The following is a 19976-nucleotide window of genomic DNA, read 5'->3' on the forward strand; positions in this document are numbered from 1 at the left end:
TATTCTTAGCATTTCTAACCCTACCATGCCACCCTAGTAGATCCACTTCTGAAACACAATGATGTCTAAATCCCACTTAGGTGTTAAACTGTCCCTCAAACACTCTCGTTTTCTTTCCTTCAGATGGATCATTCTCATCGTGCTGATGTATATGACCTATTCCCAGGAACATTTCAGACCATAGAACTGACTGCAGGAATTCCTGGACAGTGGCTGCTGCACTGTCATGTGACCGACCACATCCATGCGGGGATGGAGGCGCTTCTCACTGTTCATTCTAAAGGTTAGGAGTAAAAGGACAAAAACAGTGCAAAAGTTAAAGTAAAGGGTTTTCATTCATGTTCTGTTCACAAATACTGCAAGAAATTCACAAATGCAGAAGTAAATCCAGGAATGCACAAAAGCAAGCATGAAAATGTACACATAAGAAGCTTACATGGTTTTTAAAGCTTACAATATAATCCACAAATACACAAGCGACATTTGTAGTTTGATACATACATAGTGAGCTGATTACATCAGTATACTGTCTCAAGAATATTTGTGAATGTCTTCTGCGTTTTTGGATCTTTTATAACTTTCGTAGTCTTTATAGACAGATGATCTCAGATGTTTGTGGATCTCTCCCGCATATTGCTAAACGATGATGTAGATCAAGGTTTGTTGGGGTTTCTGTCTATGGAAGCTTATGGGTAGCAAATTTCAATTTGAAATGGAATATGCAAAATCACAATATATGTAAAATGGGAATGCATTTCTGTATTTAAATTTAAATTTTCCAATACATTGGTGCAAAATGAAATGCAGTTGGTGCATTTAATGGAAATGCAATCGCAAGTGTCTTAAATGTGAGTCTAAATGCAATTAAGAAAAAATTACATTTAAATTACAATTTTGCTACAGTTTTTGCTTGAACGTTAAACATATCTAATAATTTCTGTAATACATTTTAATTTTGCAACTTAAAGCTTTAAAATATGTCTTCAATTTACATATTAAAACTAGTGTATGAAATGGCAAATGTAAATTATATAACTGAATTTTCATTTTGCACCAAACATTGCACAAATGTATTGGAAAATTTAAATTTAAATACAGAAATGCATTGCCATTTTACATATTGCATTGTGATTTTGCGTATTACATTTCAAATTGAATATTTGTTATGAGGATACAGGATGAACCCAATCGCAGACAGTTTGCAGGACACACAGGATTTATTGATGACAGAAAACTGAAAACAAAACCCACGAGCGCAAAACAGCCTCAGCAGCTGAATCGGCCGCTGCTCTCTCTGCAGCGCTTGCAGTAGCGGGCTCGGGAGCAGCGCTTGCAGTAGCGGGCTCGGGAGCAGCGCTTGCAGTAGCGGGCTCGGGAGCAGCGCTTGCAGTAGCGGGCTCGGGAGCAGCGCTTGCAGTAGCGGGCTCGGGAGCAGACAGAGACAGAGGATTGGAGGCGCCCTTCCTCCTCTTCTTTCTCCTTGGCCGCGGAGCAGATGCCATCGTTGGACCAACGACTGGTTGGGGAAGCTCAACAGGAGCTGTGACTGGGGCATGGAGGACAGTCTCTTACAGGGCTGATTCCGTCACAGAGGACTCTGATGCCGACTCCCATGAGGTCCGTCTCCCTCGCTTGCCAAGGAGACTTTCGGGGACGACTGAAGCCTCAGGGGTGGAAGTGGAGCCAGCTTGATTCCCCTGGGTAACCACAGCCAGGACACGACCCTCCGGGATCACTGACAGCTTGGCAGATGGTGGAGACCTCGAGGAAGAAGTCTGCGGCTCCTCCCGGGAGAAACGATCCCAGAGTTGGGCATAATTCTTAAGGATCCACTCACCCTGGGACGAGAATGGGAGGTTGACCCTCTTTCTGTCGGTGGGAGCCGACAACCAACATTGTTCACGGATCTCAGATTGTTGCTGGAGCAGGGAAGACACACTGTCTGCTGGGTTCCTTCTTGGCCAGTTCATTCTGTTATGAGGATACAGGATGAACCCAATCGCAGACAGTTTGCTGGACACACAGGATTTATTGATGACAGAAAACAGAAAACAAAACCCACGAGGGGGCAAAACAAGACAGGGAAGACTATATTAGACTGACTAGACTTAGACTCAAACAAGAAACTAGACAATAGACTAACAGCTAAGACAGGATCAAACGCTTCACAAGACTTTCAACAGGTTACTCACGGTAGGTTTCACATAATAAATGGCAATGAACTGGCACAGGACAGCAAACACAAGGGGATTAAATAGGGAGAAACTAATGATAACAACAGGTGACACAGATTAATTAATAATGACTAAACAAGGGTAACAAGGGGGCGGGGTTACGTGACGAGACAACAAGCACACAGCCCAAACAAATGGCCATGTGCTTACACATAAAACATGGGTCTGTCATGATCCTGCCTCAAGACCAGGGAAAATTAAAGACTAGATGGCAGGATCATGACAATATTGCTACCCATAAGCCCATATTAGTCATGGAAACTTTCAAAAATAATCTTTTTTTTAAAAAAATATTCCAAATGTTGTCTGCCGATTTGTGTCAGGATTCTGTCACTTCAGTTGGATTTATTCTTAGTTTGGTGACAGATTGTAATTGATCCACTGAGGAGAGTTTTATTTGCAATAATCCAAACTAAAGTGAGCAAAAAAAAAAAAAAGAAAAAAAAGATGACTAAGAATAACTAGTGATGGCAATTTCAAAACACTGCTTCATGAAGCTTCGAAGCCTTTACGAGTCTTTTGTGTATCAAACTGCCAGAGTCACGTGATTTCAGGAAACGAGGCTTCATTATGTAATATCTGTTTCGAAACATTTCAAAATTTCAATGGTTCAACGTAGAGGGCAATGATCTCTGTCAACCCATGAATCACTGAGAGCCAATGGACAAGTGTCTGTGGGTTTTACCTGATCTCTGATCAGTTTTATACATTTGTAGACATTTTAATTAGACAGTAGTATAATTAAAATTAATAATGGTAGTTAATATTCTTAGTGGCCTGTTTAGCTGAGCCATTCATAGAACAGACAAAACAAACCCTGCACAATTGATAAAATAACATATATACACTTGAGAAATCTTATTAGAAGATTAGATAATTGTGTTTGAAAGATTTTACTTTCAATAAAAAAATTGTAAAAGGGGTTTTTATGCATGTTCTGACCACTAGGGGTCACCGTGTCGGATTGTTTCGAAGCCTCGACACAATACAGCACATTTGCTTCAACTGTTTCATGAAGACATGACATGACATGACATGACACACACACCAACAGAGGTTTACACTAAACAATACAAGACAAGAGACTGTGGAAACATGAATACATATATACACAGAGACTAATGACTTGACAAGACACTGAACCAATGAGAACACATTAAACAAGGAAGCACATGACATGATCACAAGAGGACAAGGGAATCACATGACAAAGGGGAGCACAAGGCAGGATAACACAACACAAAACCTCAAAAATAAGACATGAAACATGAACAAAACAAAACCAAAACTAGACGTGACACAGCTCCCTGAAACTCCTATTGTCTTGTTGTGAGCATGACATTTTGAGTTTGCTCAGGCCATATGCTAATTTGTAAGTTGTGTCTGCTGACCATGGTGTTCGGATCCCAGCACTTTTGTTTAGTTTGGTTTTTGGTTCAGTGCCAGGGTTCGGATATTCACGCTCTTGTCTAGTGTGTTTTTGTTGTCATGTTCTGTGTAGCATGAGGCTCATGTTTATAATTGGCAGCTTGCTTTCATATTGTCATGTTTTGTCTATCATGCGGCTCATGTTTTTTTTTTTATCAGCCGTGTGATTTAATGTTGTCTTATTTTGTGTGGTCACATTGGTCGTGAGTGTTCCTATTGCCTGTATGTTCTCGTGTCATCCGGTGCGTTTCGACTCCAGCTTCGGCTCGATGTAACCGATCAGCGAGAGTTGCCACTTGCAGTCGGGGAGCAGCAGAAAACAGAGACTTGAAGTCAAACACTTTCTGCTTCCCGTAGTGACGCTCGAGTGGAGTTTGGCTACTTTATTAGAGATGAAGTGAAATAAATGCAATATTTGTCAAAGACACAGATGTTTCAGAGACGTTTTCACTCAATGTACTGCCTAATACAGCTTCTGTTTATACAAGAATAAAATTCAACATAAGTCTACAATTTAAATACCATTGAAGTGGGGCCTATGTTTTTTATCAGCTTTATTTTGATAAACATGACATAATATAACATCGCGACTACATGAAAATAGCTTTTACAATTTAAAAATATACAGATTTGTGAGCATTAGTGGAACTGTAGGTGTCAGAATAAACACGAAACACAAGCGATCATTGTCATGCGGTGAATCCGGCCAATCGTGAAACAGTTTAAAGTCCTCCAGCTGCTCTCGAATCGAATTTTGATGGCATACGTCACAATGACGTGGCGTCTGCGCTGCCTCAAGTCAGGCAAAACTTCTAACCGGCGTGCACTTCTTCAAGTCAGCTGCTGATCGGTCTGTGCAGCGCTGCATGAAGTCGAACAAGCCTGTCTGAAATCTCCCTCTATACCATTAAATAGGGCACTATTTGACACAACATCCATTTGCAGTGGTGTCGGAAACCATAGTGGACATTATTGAGTGCACTCATTCGATCCCACAATGCACCGCAGTAACGAATGTACAACTGATGTATGCTCAATGGCTAGAGAATACCCACAATGCACTGTGAGAGTCACGCACTGAATGAATTCCCGCGTCTCGCCACAGCTGAATCATCCATCCATCCATTTTCCAAACCGCGCTGGTCCAGTGTAATATCATACAGGTATAAATTCCTTTTTAATTGATTGTTAAATTGTTTAATTACGATTTATACATGCTAGTTTCCATAGCAGAGTTTATGATAAATCTTTTCATCACAACTGGAGCTGCTAGTTTGCTATGTTTCAATTCATTATTAAACAGCAAGCTCAAACTATGCAAAAGCGGCAGCCCTTCCGGCGCACTCAGTGTCTGAATTCACTCAATCCTGAGCTAGTTTGTCGTCGGTTGTGCCCCTTGTGCTTTGCCGGTCTGTTTTCCCCTACAGGCTAGTTTTTGTTTGTATTAGTTTTATTTTTAATTCAAAATAAAAGCCCATTGTTTGCTCTGCATTCATCCCTTACCATAAAACCTGCATTTTTGAATGATGAAGAAAAAAAAAAACGAAAAAAGAAACACTTAACACCATTATTTTTTCTTAAAATTTTGATATAGTATAAATTACTGTATATATCTTTATTTTGTGGCATTCAGCTTTTTTCAACCCTGACCAGTTCCCCATAACCTGCCAGGAAATTCTCCTGTTGCTCCCAATGGCCAGTCTGGGCCTGCTTCCAGTCATTTAAGTGTTTGTTTGCAAGTCCATTAAAGTCCAAGCCAGCTTTCATGTGTTTTGTACTGAGGAGAGGCTTCTGTCTGGCCTCTCTGCCAAAAGCCTAGTTCAGTCATGATGACAACTCTCGGAGTGGATTATTTCAACTAGCATTTATTGGCATGGGGCATGGAATATACATATTCCTGATTTTGGGTGGACAAGATATGCTACGCTGATACTGCTGCAAACAAAAGGATAGGCTGCTGTAAGAAAATGGTAGAGCCCCCGTAGCAGAGCTGTAAAGGTGGCGCTGGTGAGGAGTATAACAGAAGTTTTCATAATTGGCAGCAGGGCGATCGCAAGCTAGGGAAAAACATATATGGTTCTATGCATTAGGAAGTACTTCAGGGGTGCGGTTCATGAAAGCATCGTTAGCCAAATATGGCCGCAAGTTTCTTTGTGTTCAGCATAGTTCAACGACTCTGTGTTTTCCGAAACCATCGTTCTAAGCAACATTCACAAACAGCAACACAAAGTTGTGTGGTTGGAATGACAGCTCTCGTGGTTAGAAGCATAGTTTCTTGTTTGCATGACATGTGGACTGAATAAATCCTTATCTTGAGCCAAAGTATCAAGCTGACATTCAGTAAAATCTATATCTTTTATTTGGAATACATACAGATGTCATTTACGTCTTTTAGTTTGTTTTCAAAAAACTAGCATTGTTTTCAAAAAGCATTGTTTTTGAAGAGTGCATGTGTGTACGTGCTCTACTACGTAAGAACGAGCCTATGATTGAATCTGGAAATAGTAAAGCAAAATAACTGACAAAAATTTGAATAAGTCCTCTAATGCCATGTCTGTAATTTATTGCAAAACATCTAGCATTAATTCAATCTCAAACAGATTCATTAAAAGTAGCCTAGATATTATTTCTCCACCACCTGCGTTACATCAACCAATGTGGTTGAACGACCAATTTGCGACAATACGGTTTCAAGAAAAAGTCGTGACTAGCTACTTGATTTCTTTAACGATGCATCGTACTATAGTAGTTAATCAGCGAGTTACGTCGTTGTACGGGAAACATACCCCTAGTTTCATGCCTGAACTAATATATGTATATCTGTGGAGTGTTGCAGTGATAGTTTCTTCTGCTCTTTCTGCAAGTTTCTCCTATCTCTATCTATAATCTATGGAGCTCAACTAGGGCCCTGTTTACATTAGAACGCTTGCGGGTGAAAACGTAAAAATATTTGATCAGATGTGCCTTTCGTTTAGATGGCAACGACGTTTTTGGGGTGTAAAAACGCAAAAAAGTGAAACCACCCTCCAGAGTGGAAATCTTAAAAACGCTCCACCGTCGCATTCCCGTCTAAAGGGTAAAAACGCAAAAGTCTGCTAGGGAGAGAAGTAGAAGGAAGGTTGTACGCAGGCGCGCGGACTTGGTGTTGTTGTGTGGCAGTGCTTCACATTGCCACCTAGCCGCCTGGAGTGCATACTACATCGAATTTCACACACTTTTGCGTCACCATATGCATGCAGATTCCCCCCCCCCCCCATAACGCTCATCTAAACGCAGAATAAAAAGTGATAACGCAACGCCACTTTTGCGTTTTCTCTTCAGATCGTTTCCGTGTAAACATAGCCTAGAGTGACCATTGGGTTCACCTCTCATTTCAAAGCCCTTGTTCCCTGATTGCTCAGTTTGGTCTCGTGACCTGCTATAAGAAGAGTACTGGTTGTTCTAAATATCTTCCATTTAAAAATTATGGAGGCAATGGTGCTCTTGGGAACCTTCAATTCAGCTGAAAGTTTTATGTAACCTACACAAGATCTGCCTTGTTTTTGAGCTCTGCAGGACGTTCTTTTTGACCTCATGGCTTGGTTTTGCACCGATATACATTTTCAGCTCTCAGGGGTGTCCAATCCTTAACTACAGAATTTAGCTCAACTCCATTTAAACACACCTGAACAAGCTAATTAAGGTCTTCAGGATTACTAGGGCTGCATCCGACATCACACACTCTCTTGAGTAGGTACATATTTTGAATAAGTAATTACTTCACGACCACTAAAAAAAGTATGTTCTACATAGTAAGAATGTGTAGTATGAATGTAATCTGGACGTACTACATTCGCCATGCTGTCATGGTCATGCGACCCACCAGCGTCAGTTACGTCGCTTCACTGCCATTAATAAATCTTCTCCCGTGGCCTCAAGGGATAGTAAAGTGTCCATCGTATGCACACTTGAGAATCTCACTGGTAGAATAGATCATCAGGGTACTTTTTTCCTACTCTTTTATGAGTACTGTGAATTTGGACATACTTCTTTTGTCACATACTGTTTTTTGCCTACTATATAGTTGTAGCTAACTGTCCAGGATGTTGGCCCTCCAGGTTCTGGATTGGACACTGGATCTGGATTTCACCTTTCCAAATTAGTCAATAGAATTTGCCAAAGGTTGACTCTAGTCAAGGTGTACAAACATCTCAAAGATGATCCAGAGAAACGGGATATATCTGTGCTAAATTTCAAAAGTGACTGTCAAAATTCAGCACAACACTAGAAAGCCACTGTCTAACACCAAATGCATGAGAACTGGAAACTCTGCTGTTCATGTTTGCTCTAATTTTAGAAAGTGCTGAAATTCCACCGTCACTTGGTTAAAAGCTGTCTCTCTTTCTATTTTTACTATTTTTTTTTTTGTGAAACATGATTCCCTTAAGCCCTTAAACGTATGCCTAAATGTTTTTTTGGGTAAACACCTGTTTAGAGTGGATGAATTTCTAAACTGGATTCAGTGAGTGTAAATAGATTTATATGCATTAATATAGATTTTTACTTGTATCATCAGGGTCTCATGACAAGTCAACAAGGATCAATGATGGCAAAAATATGGCCAGTGGTAAATAAACATTTGTATTCACTGTATTGTTTTTGTTCTTAGAAAATCATGCTATGTTTATATGCAGTGTGATAAATGGTAATAACAAAGGTTGTTGTTGTTTTTTTGTCTTTTTTTCTCTCCAGCCTTCAGCCACTTTGGAAGCCTCTACACTGTGATGTTGTGTGCCCTTGGATCGGTCCTATTGAGCCTTGTTGTAACGCACTGAAAAAAAAAGATAAAATTGACCATACACCCAACAGAATGAATATTTATTGTTGCTCACTACTTAGGCCATGTCCACACTAATACGTTTTCTTTTGAAAACGTATATTTTTCTCTCTGTTTTGGCCTTCCATCCACACTGAGACGGCGTTTTTATTAATGAAAATGAAGCTTTTTTGAAAACGCACTCCAAAGTGGATACATTTGAAAACGCCGTTTTCGCGTTGTAGTGTGGACTGTGAAACCGGTGGTACTAAAAACGATAACGTAAATTTAGTCATGTGACGCATATTGTACCAATAGATATTCATGTTTATACCAGTATTGTGCCTGTTATGTGATATTCACTTTCACACTGTTGCTAAAAATATTCTATATTGCACACAGTCCTGCAAAGATGACAGAATTTAACACATTTGCTGTCCTGCAGCAATACATGAGAGCAGTTGCGTTTTAGACCAAACATATGGTGACTGAGTGCGACCTGGAACGCATAAGTGAATGCTGAGATATTTTACTAAATAAAATTATCCTGTCAGAAGAATTGCGCGATAATTTTTTCCATCTGAATCATATCAGTGATCTTTTGTGGGGTTTTACGCATGCGCAGTACGGTGAATCTAGCGGTTTCAGAACCAGTTTTTCAAAAGTTTCTCATCCACACTGAAACGTCTGAAAACGCTAGTGTGGACGGAGAGCGTTTATAAACGAAAACGCCGTTTTCAAATGTATCCGGATTAGTTATTAATTAATGTAGACGTAGCCTTAGTTAGGGGAGAGCGGGGCACAAAGTAACACTTTTTGACTTTCTCAGTTTGTGTAAATCTACTTATGGTTCAGAGTATTTTTTTTTTCCCACATAAATTTCCCACATGTCTAGTACAATTATGTGGTTTTGTTTTATTAATACAGTATATACTTTTTTCTGGATATACCCCGAAAGAATGGAAGTGAAATGTGACAACATGCCCCATAGTTGGGGTACATTGTAACATGTGAGGGGCACATTGTAACATGGCATATGACAGCTTAAAATGTTATCTGATCTAATAAAAAATACAAGACAAACTAAAATATTTTCTAAATAAAATACAATTAAAAAACTCTTTCATATAAAATAATGGCAATTTTTAATAATTAAATATAAACTCATTTTTGAGTTTTGACTACGAACACAAGAAAACACAGCTATACAACATAATTCAAAACAAATAAATAATTAGTCATTTCTGAACATTGACTCTGTCTTTATTCACCTTTTTCTCATGTTTTCTCAATAAAATTAATAAAAGTATAGAATATAATAGCACATTTCTAATAGGGGCACATTGTAACGCAGTGTTACAACATGCCCCGCCTGCACAACTGGGATTTAAACCCTACTAGTGTCTTCTGCTAGTTAGCGAAGCATTAAAGAACTATCTCAACTGTTAAATAACATATTGGAGATTAAAATAATATCAGATTTGTCTAATTTTAAATAAACACAAAAAATAGAGATGAAAATTTAACTTAAGTAAGAAATTTACTTTTGCTATGGTTTAATAAATGTCTATGGATATCTTCCAAAAAAATAATAATTTTGGCGCAATTTTTTCTCTATATAGTGTTGATATGGCAACTAGTAAATACACTAAGTTTCGTCATCCTAGCATGTGTGGAAGTATTTAAAACAAGTGTGTTACAACTAACCCCGCGTTACATTGTGCCCCGCGCTCCCCTACCTCATCTGGCATTCTCATTGTAGGTAAACATAAGCTTTTGTGGGGTAAAACAACTCTTAAAAAATAAAGACTGAAGATTATTCTTTCAATTTTGATTTAACATGCAAGTTATGATAATTTAATTTGGTCATATTTAGTGTTAATAAAATCAAAGCTTAGAGAAGAATGTAACAAACGCCTCTTGTGTCTGCTAAAACAATACATATCAATATATTACAGCTTTATGATGTAAACTTTGAACTGCTAAATAAATCAATTATAGTTGACAAAATTCAAATCTACAAGATTAAAGACAGAACAACTTTAAACTTAGGTGGGGTTATAAACACTGTATCAACTGTACACTCGGTAGAATGATGTCTGATGTCAGAATGTGGTGTCAGTTGCTGTAAAGTCCCACACATGTCATATGCACTGATGAAGGCCTTTGCATCTTCCACCATTTTTAGTAACTCGGTAAGAGTAAGTTGATTAGTATGAGTATGTGAATGTTTAAGTGACTTGATGAATAAATTGTTTATGTTTTTAAACGTATTTGTTCATCGTTTTGTTTTTTTCAACGAACTGTGGAATAGTTAACCATTTTCTGCTCTTAAATAAATTATGTTGTATATAATAAAGAACATGAAAGAAAATTAAAAGCTTAATTATCATTATTATTATTATTATTATATAGAATGGTATCTTTAAGCATTTTACATTAGTTGGTTAGGCATTACAGATGCATTACAGATACCTGACATGGGTACAATTGGAACAAATGTACATGTATTTAATTTTAATTAATAACCTTAAATATCTGCGGGTGCTATGGTGATCAGTTGATGTATCCAGTGAAACCTCTAGATGGCAGTAGTGCAAATACAAGAACATGCGTGCTTATACTCAAATGGATGAATACTCAATTTTCATTTCAGTTGCAACAATTATCAAAATTAAAACAACACAAGGAACATAATTTTTCAGTAATTATGTTGCCTAAATAATTTATTTCATTTGCATATCTTAAATGAGAGAAAAAAAAGTTTCATAGACAAAATGTGTAAATGTTTTAAGTGTATCGATTATTTATGTATATAAAAAATTGTGTAAAAAGAACAATAGACAAAAAACTGTTGTCAGATCTTCTCTTTGTCAAATAGTTCAATTTGACATAATTTTAAGCCAGATTACAAAACGACTACGTTATATCATTAGGTTGGCTGTCTGTTTAGCCCCTTATCTGTTCCAAAAATAATAATTAAGGTAAATCACTATATTCCAATAGCCTGGGTTTCCCCATGCTGCCTTGAGCGCTGCGCAATTTTATTCACGCTGCTAGGCAGCCTGGATACCATGGACCAGATTTTCGCCTCAGTTAGGGAACCAATCACAGACCGGGGAGGGAGCAGCAAGACGATGACGACGTCTATGCGACACACCGAAGCAGTTTGTTTATGTCTATGGATCCAACATGGCAGCAGACGCGAAGTTACCTTTCGATGCAGCCTTAGATAGTGTTCTGAGTAGTTTAGAACGCAAGTTTATTTCGTCTTCTTCCTCGTCGAATTTCTGTCGCTCTACATACATCATCTGGTATAATTGAAACGATTGGCTATGAGCTACGTACAGGCGCATTTGATAGACATTCGTAGCGCCCAATAAACGGCTCTGGGCATTCGTAAACCACGCCTCAAATATGAGAAAATGAACATGTGGTTCCCAGACCACGTCTCAATGAGAAAGAGGTCTGACGTTAGCCAGGCTAATATTCCAAATGAGTAAAACAGATTAGAGATGTGTTATTACTCACAGCATATACCTCCTTTTCGGATATGAAAAAGCGTTGCTGTATTTCATACCACATTAAAATTACCGTAAAAATAACTAGAGTAGATTTAATCATACTGTAAAATGATGTACAGCATTTTACTGTTATTTATTACCATGTTGTAATAAATTACCATTTTTTAATGCCATACAGTGTTATATTGTTATGGAAATGTTACTGTTGGCATAGCCCATTTTTGTGAATGATAACCGGTTAATTTTAATAAACTATATGGAGGGAAAAATACACATACATCACTCGGTATTCTGTTGGACCGGAACATTTTTTATTTGCATATATCCATTTATGGATAGACATACACATGACATGAGCAGTATGAGGGCACACCTAACTTCAACACCCCCACTTGTTCTCATACTGTGCAGTTTACCATTATAACAACATAACACATGAACACAGTCTTGTACTTCTCTCGTGCTGCATTTACATGCCAAACATGAAACTCAAACTGATCGAATGAAATGATACATCATCAACATGTATACATCTTTGTCGACACTCTGGGTTCTTTGACAGAGCAATGGCACCTTGGTTATCTTCAAAGATTTGTACTGGCTCAAACAGACAGTAATTTTCCATGCTGTTCAACAACTGTACAAAATACATGTTTTCCTGTGTGGTTGCGGCCAGTGCCATACACTCAGCTTCACTTGTAGACAAAATGGTAAATGGACTGCATTTATATAGTGCTTTCACAGACCAATGGCCACCAAAGCGCTTTACATAGCCTCACATTCACCCATTCACCCATTCACTGACGGCGGTGTCAGCCATGCAAGGCGCCATCCAGCTCGTCAGGAGCAACTGGGGTTAGGTGTCTTGCTCATGGACACCTCGACACTTGGTCAGGGATTGACAAACCGGGGATTGAACCACCAACCTTCTGGTTTGTAGACAACCTACATGAACCACTGCCGCCGAAGCAACTGTGGACTGTCTTTGACTTGCAGGAAATCAGAGGACCATTTTGAGTAAGACAAAAACAGTATCTTGTCGTACTCCGCCTGTCATTTAGATATGATGCCCAATCAGCATCACTGTATGCCACAAGTTTGAGTTTTTATTCACTTTTCTTGAAACATAGTTCATGATCAATTGTACCTTTTAAGTACCTCATCACGTTTCACTGTAAACCAGTGTTGTTCATTTGGATCAGACAGATATTGAGATCCAACTTAGATCAGGTCTAGTACATGTCATCAGATAGATCAAACTACTGCCTCACGATACCTTTTAGGATCAACAGGATCATCATCACTGTTGTAGTCAAGCTTTTGCTCACATGGTGTTGACCTGGGTTTACAGTCTGACGTATTGAATTTCTCTAGATGACCATAAGTCTGAATGGACATCCATGACATGCGGAGTCCCTCAAGGCTCAATTCTTGCGCCACTCCTATTTAACCTGTACATGCTCCCACTGAGCCAAATAATGAGAAAGAACCAAATTGCTTACCACAGCTATGCAGACGACACACAGATCTACTTAGTCTACTAAGTGAACAGTTGGATGTGCCAAAATTTTCTGCAAAGACAAAACTGAAGTCATTGCGTTTGGAAACAAAGGTGAAGTTCTCAAGTTGAATGCATACCTTCACTATAGGGGTCAAACAACTAAAAATCAAGTCAGGAATCTCAGGAATCTTCAAATCCATACTCAAAACGCATCTGTTTAGCTGTGCATTTACTGAATGAGCACTGTGCCACTGTTCGTCCGACTGTTTGTACTGTATTTTATTTTATTTTTTATTCTAAACTGTTTTAATTATTCTTATTTCTTTTATTCTAATTTCTTCTATGTAAAGCACTTTGAATAACCATTGTGTATGAAATGTGTTATATAAATAAACTTGCCTTGCCTTGCCTAGTACCTTTCAAATGTACCTTTTCTGATTAATTTTCATGAATCCTTCATTTTAATGAAAATCAATTCCTAGGATCTTTCATTTTGAATCTTGCTGTCAGCATCTTTTTCACGCAATTCAGTAAATCATTGCTACTGGCAGCAATTATCAGATCATCAACCCAGATTACTATAATATATACTTTTTCAGTTTGTTTACTGTAAATCATTCTCACTGAGGTAGTCCAGTTCCAGTTTGTCCCAGATTCTACCTGACTGTTTTAAACCATACAGTGACTTGTTCAGTTTACAGACTAGTTTCTCACCTATGTTTCACTTCACTTCAAAATCCTTCTGGCTGTTCCATGTAAATCTCACAGTCAAGTGGAGCATGCAAATAGGCAGTTTTTACATCCATCTGGTGAAGGAAAAGATCATATTGTGCCTCCATTTGCATTAAGGCACATACTGAAGTGATATTTGCACTGGAGTGGCTGCTGCTGGAGCATTTCATTGAGGAGGAGGGTGTCCAGCTCACTCCCGAGGCTCTGCTCAACCTCACCAGTCATGTGACTGACAGAACCTTGACCTTGCTCTTCATGACCAGATGACATCATCAGGTACTATCTGGAGAATCAAGACGAGGTCCGCAAGGGTCATCTCTGCAAGACAGCAGCGGTCTGGCTATCTGTCACGGACTACGGGACGCTGGTTTTCATTCTACTCATTTCTGTGAAGACCAACAACCTGGCACTCTTCCATAAGTGAATATGAATGAATATATGAATATATGTGTCAGCCATAGTAAAATAATTTAAGTAAATCAAATTTGATGTGACTTATTTAAGTTGCTCTGGGGTGTGTTTCCCATACAACGTCGTAACCACCATAGTACGATGCATCGTTGAAGAAATCAACTATCTAGTCACGACTGTTTCCCGAAACCATTTTGTCGCAAAGACGTTCAACCACCTTGGTTTATGACGTCACTCACGTGGTGGAATAAAAACTGTTTGAGATCGAATTAACGCTAGATGTTTTGATATAAATTACAGTCATGGCATCTGAGGACTTTTTCTCATTTTTCTCAGTTATTTTTCTCAATTATAGGCTCGTTCTTGTCACAGTGTCTGGTGGTTCCCTGGGTTAAACAATAGAGGTCCTCAGTTTTCACGGTGTCTATGCATTCTCACTACAATTCCCATGATCCTGTCTGTCACTGATTGTTCATTGCCTTACAGCTGTTTCTCGTCACCTTGTTAGCACTTGTGTATATATACCCTGTCTGTTTCAGTGTTTGTCACGGAGTCCTTGTCTATTGTCCCCACATTTCCGTTGTTAATTCGAGCCTGTTTCTAGTGTTTATCTTTTATGTTTTTGGATTGCCTTTTGGATTTTGACCTTTGCTTGGACTGGTTGTGAGTACGGATTACCCTTTAATAAAACACTGCTTTTGGATCTCTAATTCCCTGTGTGTGCGTGTCGTGAAAGAAAGGCCTCCGTCATGCAGAGATCCAGCGCTATGTGGTCTCCAAAATCTCCAGCCACTGAGAAGGGGGGGAAACAGCAGAAGGGGAATTCTCAACCTAAAGAGATTCCTCCTCGTATGAACATCTTCGAGTGTTTTGCACTGTGGGCCCAATTGACTGAGGAAGCTGATTTGAAGAAAGCTTCCACACCCTCTTCAGATCATCCCAGAGAGTCGTTCGAGGGAACCCGGCTGGCAAAATTTTCTGGGACCCGCGGAGGTCATAGTAGAGGAGGTACTAGAGGGGAGTCCAGGTATCACTCTCCACCTCGATCCTTCATGGAACCTGAGGTGGTGAGATCCAGCCCAGACTTCTATCCGCCGCCGATCCCATCCAGTCCAGAGCCTGCCTGTCGCTATCAGAGGCGGCAGAGGAGAAGGAGAGGGAGAGCTTCCTGCACTCCTGACATCCCTGAACAGCCCGCTGTCTCCCTGGAGGTCGTCCCCGAACGGCCCGCTGTCGTCCCGGAGGCCGTCACCTCCGAGCAGCCCGCTGTCGTCCCGGAGGCCGTCCCCTCCGAGCAGCCCGCTGTCATCCCTGAGATCGTTTTGGAGCCGCCCACCATCAGTCCTGCCACGGCCAAGAGAGCGGTCTTCCTCTTTTATGCAGTGGCGGTACTGCATGCGTGGAGGAAGCACAGCACGTCTGCCGAGCCTGTGTCTTTGGACAAGATGGCCGCCGCCGAGCCTGTTCACGTCACGCCTGCTGAGCCTGTGTCTTCTGACAAGATGGCCGCCGCCGAGCCTGTTCACGTCACGCCTGCCAAGCCTGTGTCTTCGGACAAGATGGCTGCCGCAGAGCCTGTTCACGTCACGTCTGCCTAGCCTGTGTCTTTGGAGAAGATGACCGACGCCGAACCTGTGTCTTCAGACAAGATGGCCGCCTCCGAGCCGGTGGTGTCTGTTCCAGTTCCTGAGCCGGTGGTGTCTGTTCCAGTTCCTGAGCCGGTGGTGTCTGTTCCAGTTCCTGAGCCGGTGGTGTCTGTTCCAGTTCCTGTTCCAGTTCCTGAGCCGGTGTCTGTTCCAGTTCCTGAGCCGGTGTCTGTTCCAGTTCCTGAGCCGGTGTCTCCGCCATGGCCGCCCGAGGGGTCGTCTCCGCCCTGGCCGCCCGAGGGGTGGTCTCCGCCCTGGCCGCCCGAGGGGTGGTCTCCACCCTGGCCGCCCGAGGGAGGGTCTCCGCCCTGGCCGCCCGAGGGAGAGTCTCTGCCCTGGCCGCCCGATGGACTACCTGCTCCACCCTGGCCACCTGAAGGGTCGTCTCCGCCCAGACAGCCCGATGGACTATCTATTCCGCCCTGGTCGCCTGAAGGGTCGTCTCCGCCCAGGCCGCCCGATGAACTGTCATCCCCTGTGTCCATTCCCTCCCATGGTCCTGGCCCTCCGTCCCTCCGTCCCTCCCCTCCCATGGTCCTGGCCCTCCGTCCCTCCCCCAATCCCCCACAGTTCCACCTCCCTCCTGGACTTTTGTCGAGTTTTGTTTTCTGTCGTGGAGCGTCTGGTAGCCGCTCCGTAGAGGGGGGGTTATGTCACAGTGTCTGGTGGTTCCCTGGGTTAAACACTAGAGGTCCTCAGTTTTCACGGTGTCTATGCATTCTCACTACAATTCCCATGATCCTGTCTGTCACTGATTGTTCATTGCCTTACAGCTGTTTCTCGTCACCTTGTTAGCACTTGTGTATATATACCCTGTCTGTTTCAGTGTTTGTCACGGAGTCCTTGTCTATTGTCCCCACACTTCCGTTGTTAATTCGAGCCTGTTTCTAGTGTTTATCTTTTATGTTTTTGGATTGCCTTTTGGATTTTGACCTTTGCCTGGACTGGTTGTGAGTACGGATTACCCTTTAATAAAACACTGCTTTTGGATCTCTAATTCCCTGTGTGTGCGTGTCGTGACAGTTCTTACATAGTAGAGCATGTTCGCACATGCACAGTCTTCAAAAGCAGTGCTTTAAATCTCTTACTAAAAGACGTAAATGACATTTGTATGTATTCTAAATAAAAGACACAGGTTGCACTGAATGTCAGCTTGCTTATTTTGCTCAAGATAAGGATTTATTAAGTCCACATGTCATGCAAACTAGAAACTATGCTTCTAACCACAGGTCGAGAGCTGTCATTCCAACTACACAACTTTGCGATGCTGTTTGCGAATATTTGTTAGAATGATGGTTTCGTGAAACACTGACTCGTTGAACTATGATGATAACGACGGAACTTGCGAACATAGTTGGCTAACGATGCTTTTGGGAAACACACCCCAGACCGGGTATAGAACAGTCCAGTCTGTGTGTCTGGTGGTTTGACTCTGGGGGTTGGTGATGGAGTGTCAGCGAAGACTGCGGGGTCAGGCTGCTGTGTGGAAGCTCCTTGCTGTAGTCCATCTGGAGCTAGATGTGTGTCTCCAGCCGCCGGAGGAACATGCTGCAAGTGACGCCGGTTGCGTCTCAAAGTTGCTCCCTGAGGTGTTTCAATAACAAAGGAGCGTGGTGTGATGCTGTCTCCAGTGACAACGGCAGGTGTTCTCCAGACTTTCTGATGGTCCAGCTTCATGAGGACAGGATCACCTGGCTTTAAAGAAGGCAAGGGCCAAGCTCCATGGCGCTGGTTAAAGTAGAACGCTTGTTTCCCCTTTTCCCATGCATCCTTAGTCCTGACCGTTTCCAGATTAGGCCATCGAGGCTCCAGTGTTGGAAGGGTTGTCTTTATCTTCCGCCCCATGAATAGCTTTGCCGGGCTCACGCCTGTAGTGGTGCAAGGTGTTGACCGAAAGCACATGAGGGCGAGCAGAGAGTCTTTCTGCTTCAAGATTCTTTTAGCAATCTGAACCCCTCTCTCTGCATGTCCGTCCCCTTGAGGGTTGTGTGGACTTGAAGTGATGTGTATAAAGTCGAACTCTCTCACAAAGTCTTTAAATTCCTGGCATGAAAATTTAGGCCCATTGTCAGACACGACCTCATCTGGACAGCCAAATCTTGCAAACACTGTCTTCAACTTCAAGATTACCTGCGAGGCAGTGGTTGTCGGCAGGTGAAGTATTTCCAGGAACCGGGAAAAATAGTCTGACACGACAAGGTAAGTGTTTTTGTTATGATCGCACAGGTCCATAGCAAGGCTCTTCCAAGGCCGGTCAGGAAGAGGGGGGTACAGATGAAAGGTTCTTTCCACTGGCTGGGTTTCATCTCACGGCATACTTGACAGGACTGGATTTTTGTTGGATTGCTGATGAGATGCTGGGCTGCCATACGGACGCATGGGCTGGCTCTCTACACTTTGTCAACCCCTGGTGTCCGTCGTGTATTCAGTTCAGGATGTCTGTTCTCAGCACATCTGGAATCACCATATGGCTGCCTCTGATGACAATCCCATTGCATTCAGATAATTCAGCTTTCATGGGAAAATACTCTCTGATTGCTGCTGGGACATGGCCTATGTACTCTGGCCACCCTGACTTTATGTACTGCAACACCAATTGTAGGATTCAGTCTGCTGCTGTAGCTGTCCTTATGGCCTCAAGCCTACGTGGGGTTGCAGGAAGGGCGTCTACAAGGGCGTCTGGCTGCTATATTGCACTCTACGTCTGAGTGTCAGTCTCTGTTTCCAGGCACTGTAGTGGACTCCATGAGAGTGTGTCGGATGACAACGCAGTGCTGAAGTGCAAACTAGTCTCTCCCTATGGAGGATCCCTTTCCCACTCTATAGATAAAGCGTCGTCGGGAAAACTCAATTTGCGTATCTACCCCGAATTGATAAAATAAAATAAAATTCTGAATCAAAACTATAAGGAAACACCAGTAATTTGTTTAGGCTTGGTTTGTAGGGAATTACAAACGCACATAACTATAGAACCAATTCTTAATGTGCATGTGAAAGCCATCAGCGTTTCTCACAGGATCGCGTTTAAAGTTTGTGTAGAGAGAATAGTGTCGTCTTTGCGGCCCCTAATTTAATAACAAATGATCGTTGCGACGGAAGCGAATCAATCAAAACTAACTTTAGCTGGAAAATAACTTTATTAAAGAACCGCTATAAAGCCAAAACAATCTTACCTTAAATTATACATTTATCTCTGTAAAACTGCTTTGAAACAATCTACATTGTTAAAAGCGCTATATAAATGAAGATGACTTGACTTGACTTGACTTGACGTGACTGGGTTCTATCCCTTAAGTCTTCTGAGTCTGGGTTGGAGTTTATGTGTGTCCAAGTTTGGAATTAAATACATATTTTATTATGTTAGTGGTGCACAACGTCATGTGTTCGTCTAGTACAACTTCAAGATGTCTTGTGTTATTTAGTGATTGTGTAAATCAGATATAGAAATCTCACCCAGCAGGATTATCCTTGGTGTGCTAGCCAGGTCTGCTGCATCTGCCTGCATTGTGGTGACCTGTACAAAAAAGTCAACACAAAGAAAAGAAAAAAAAAAAAACAGTGGTTAGATCTGAGATCATACTGGACATTTAAAAGATGGTGCTTAAATGACATCTGTGGTCCTAAAAAATAAGTGTATTTCATTGTAGAAACAATTGGGATGGACTCAATCTGTCTCTGTAGAAAATCAGTAATTCAGAAGAAAGA

At 41.3% G+C, this 19976-nt stretch overlaps 1 protein-coding gene across 2 annotated transcripts in view; it reads left to right on the forward strand.

Moving 5' to 3' along the window:
- The window catches only part of hephl1a (hephaestin-like 1a), a 38744-nt gene extending 27921 nt beyond the window's left edge, over positions 1-10823 (forward strand). The window contains exons 18-20 of one of the 2 annotated variants that reach the window (XM_079885632.1): positions 124-283; positions 8218-8268; positions 8394-10823. In XM_079885632.1, the coding sequence (XP_079741758.1) occupies positions 124-283; positions 8218-8268; positions 8394-8476 (294 nt within the window). In that variant the 3' untranslated portion in view covers positions 8477-10823. The remainder of the gene's footprint in view (positions 1-123; positions 284-8217; positions 8269-8393) is intronic. The other variant, XM_079885633.1, reaches the window with a different exon arrangement.
- Positions 10824-19976: the final 9153 nt, after the last annotated feature.

Source organism: Squalius cephalus (assembly GCF_949319135.1).
Source record: "Squalius cephalus genome assembly, chromosome: 11".
NCBI lineage: Eukaryota > Metazoa > Chordata > Actinopteri > Cypriniformes > Leuciscidae > Squalius > Squalius cephalus.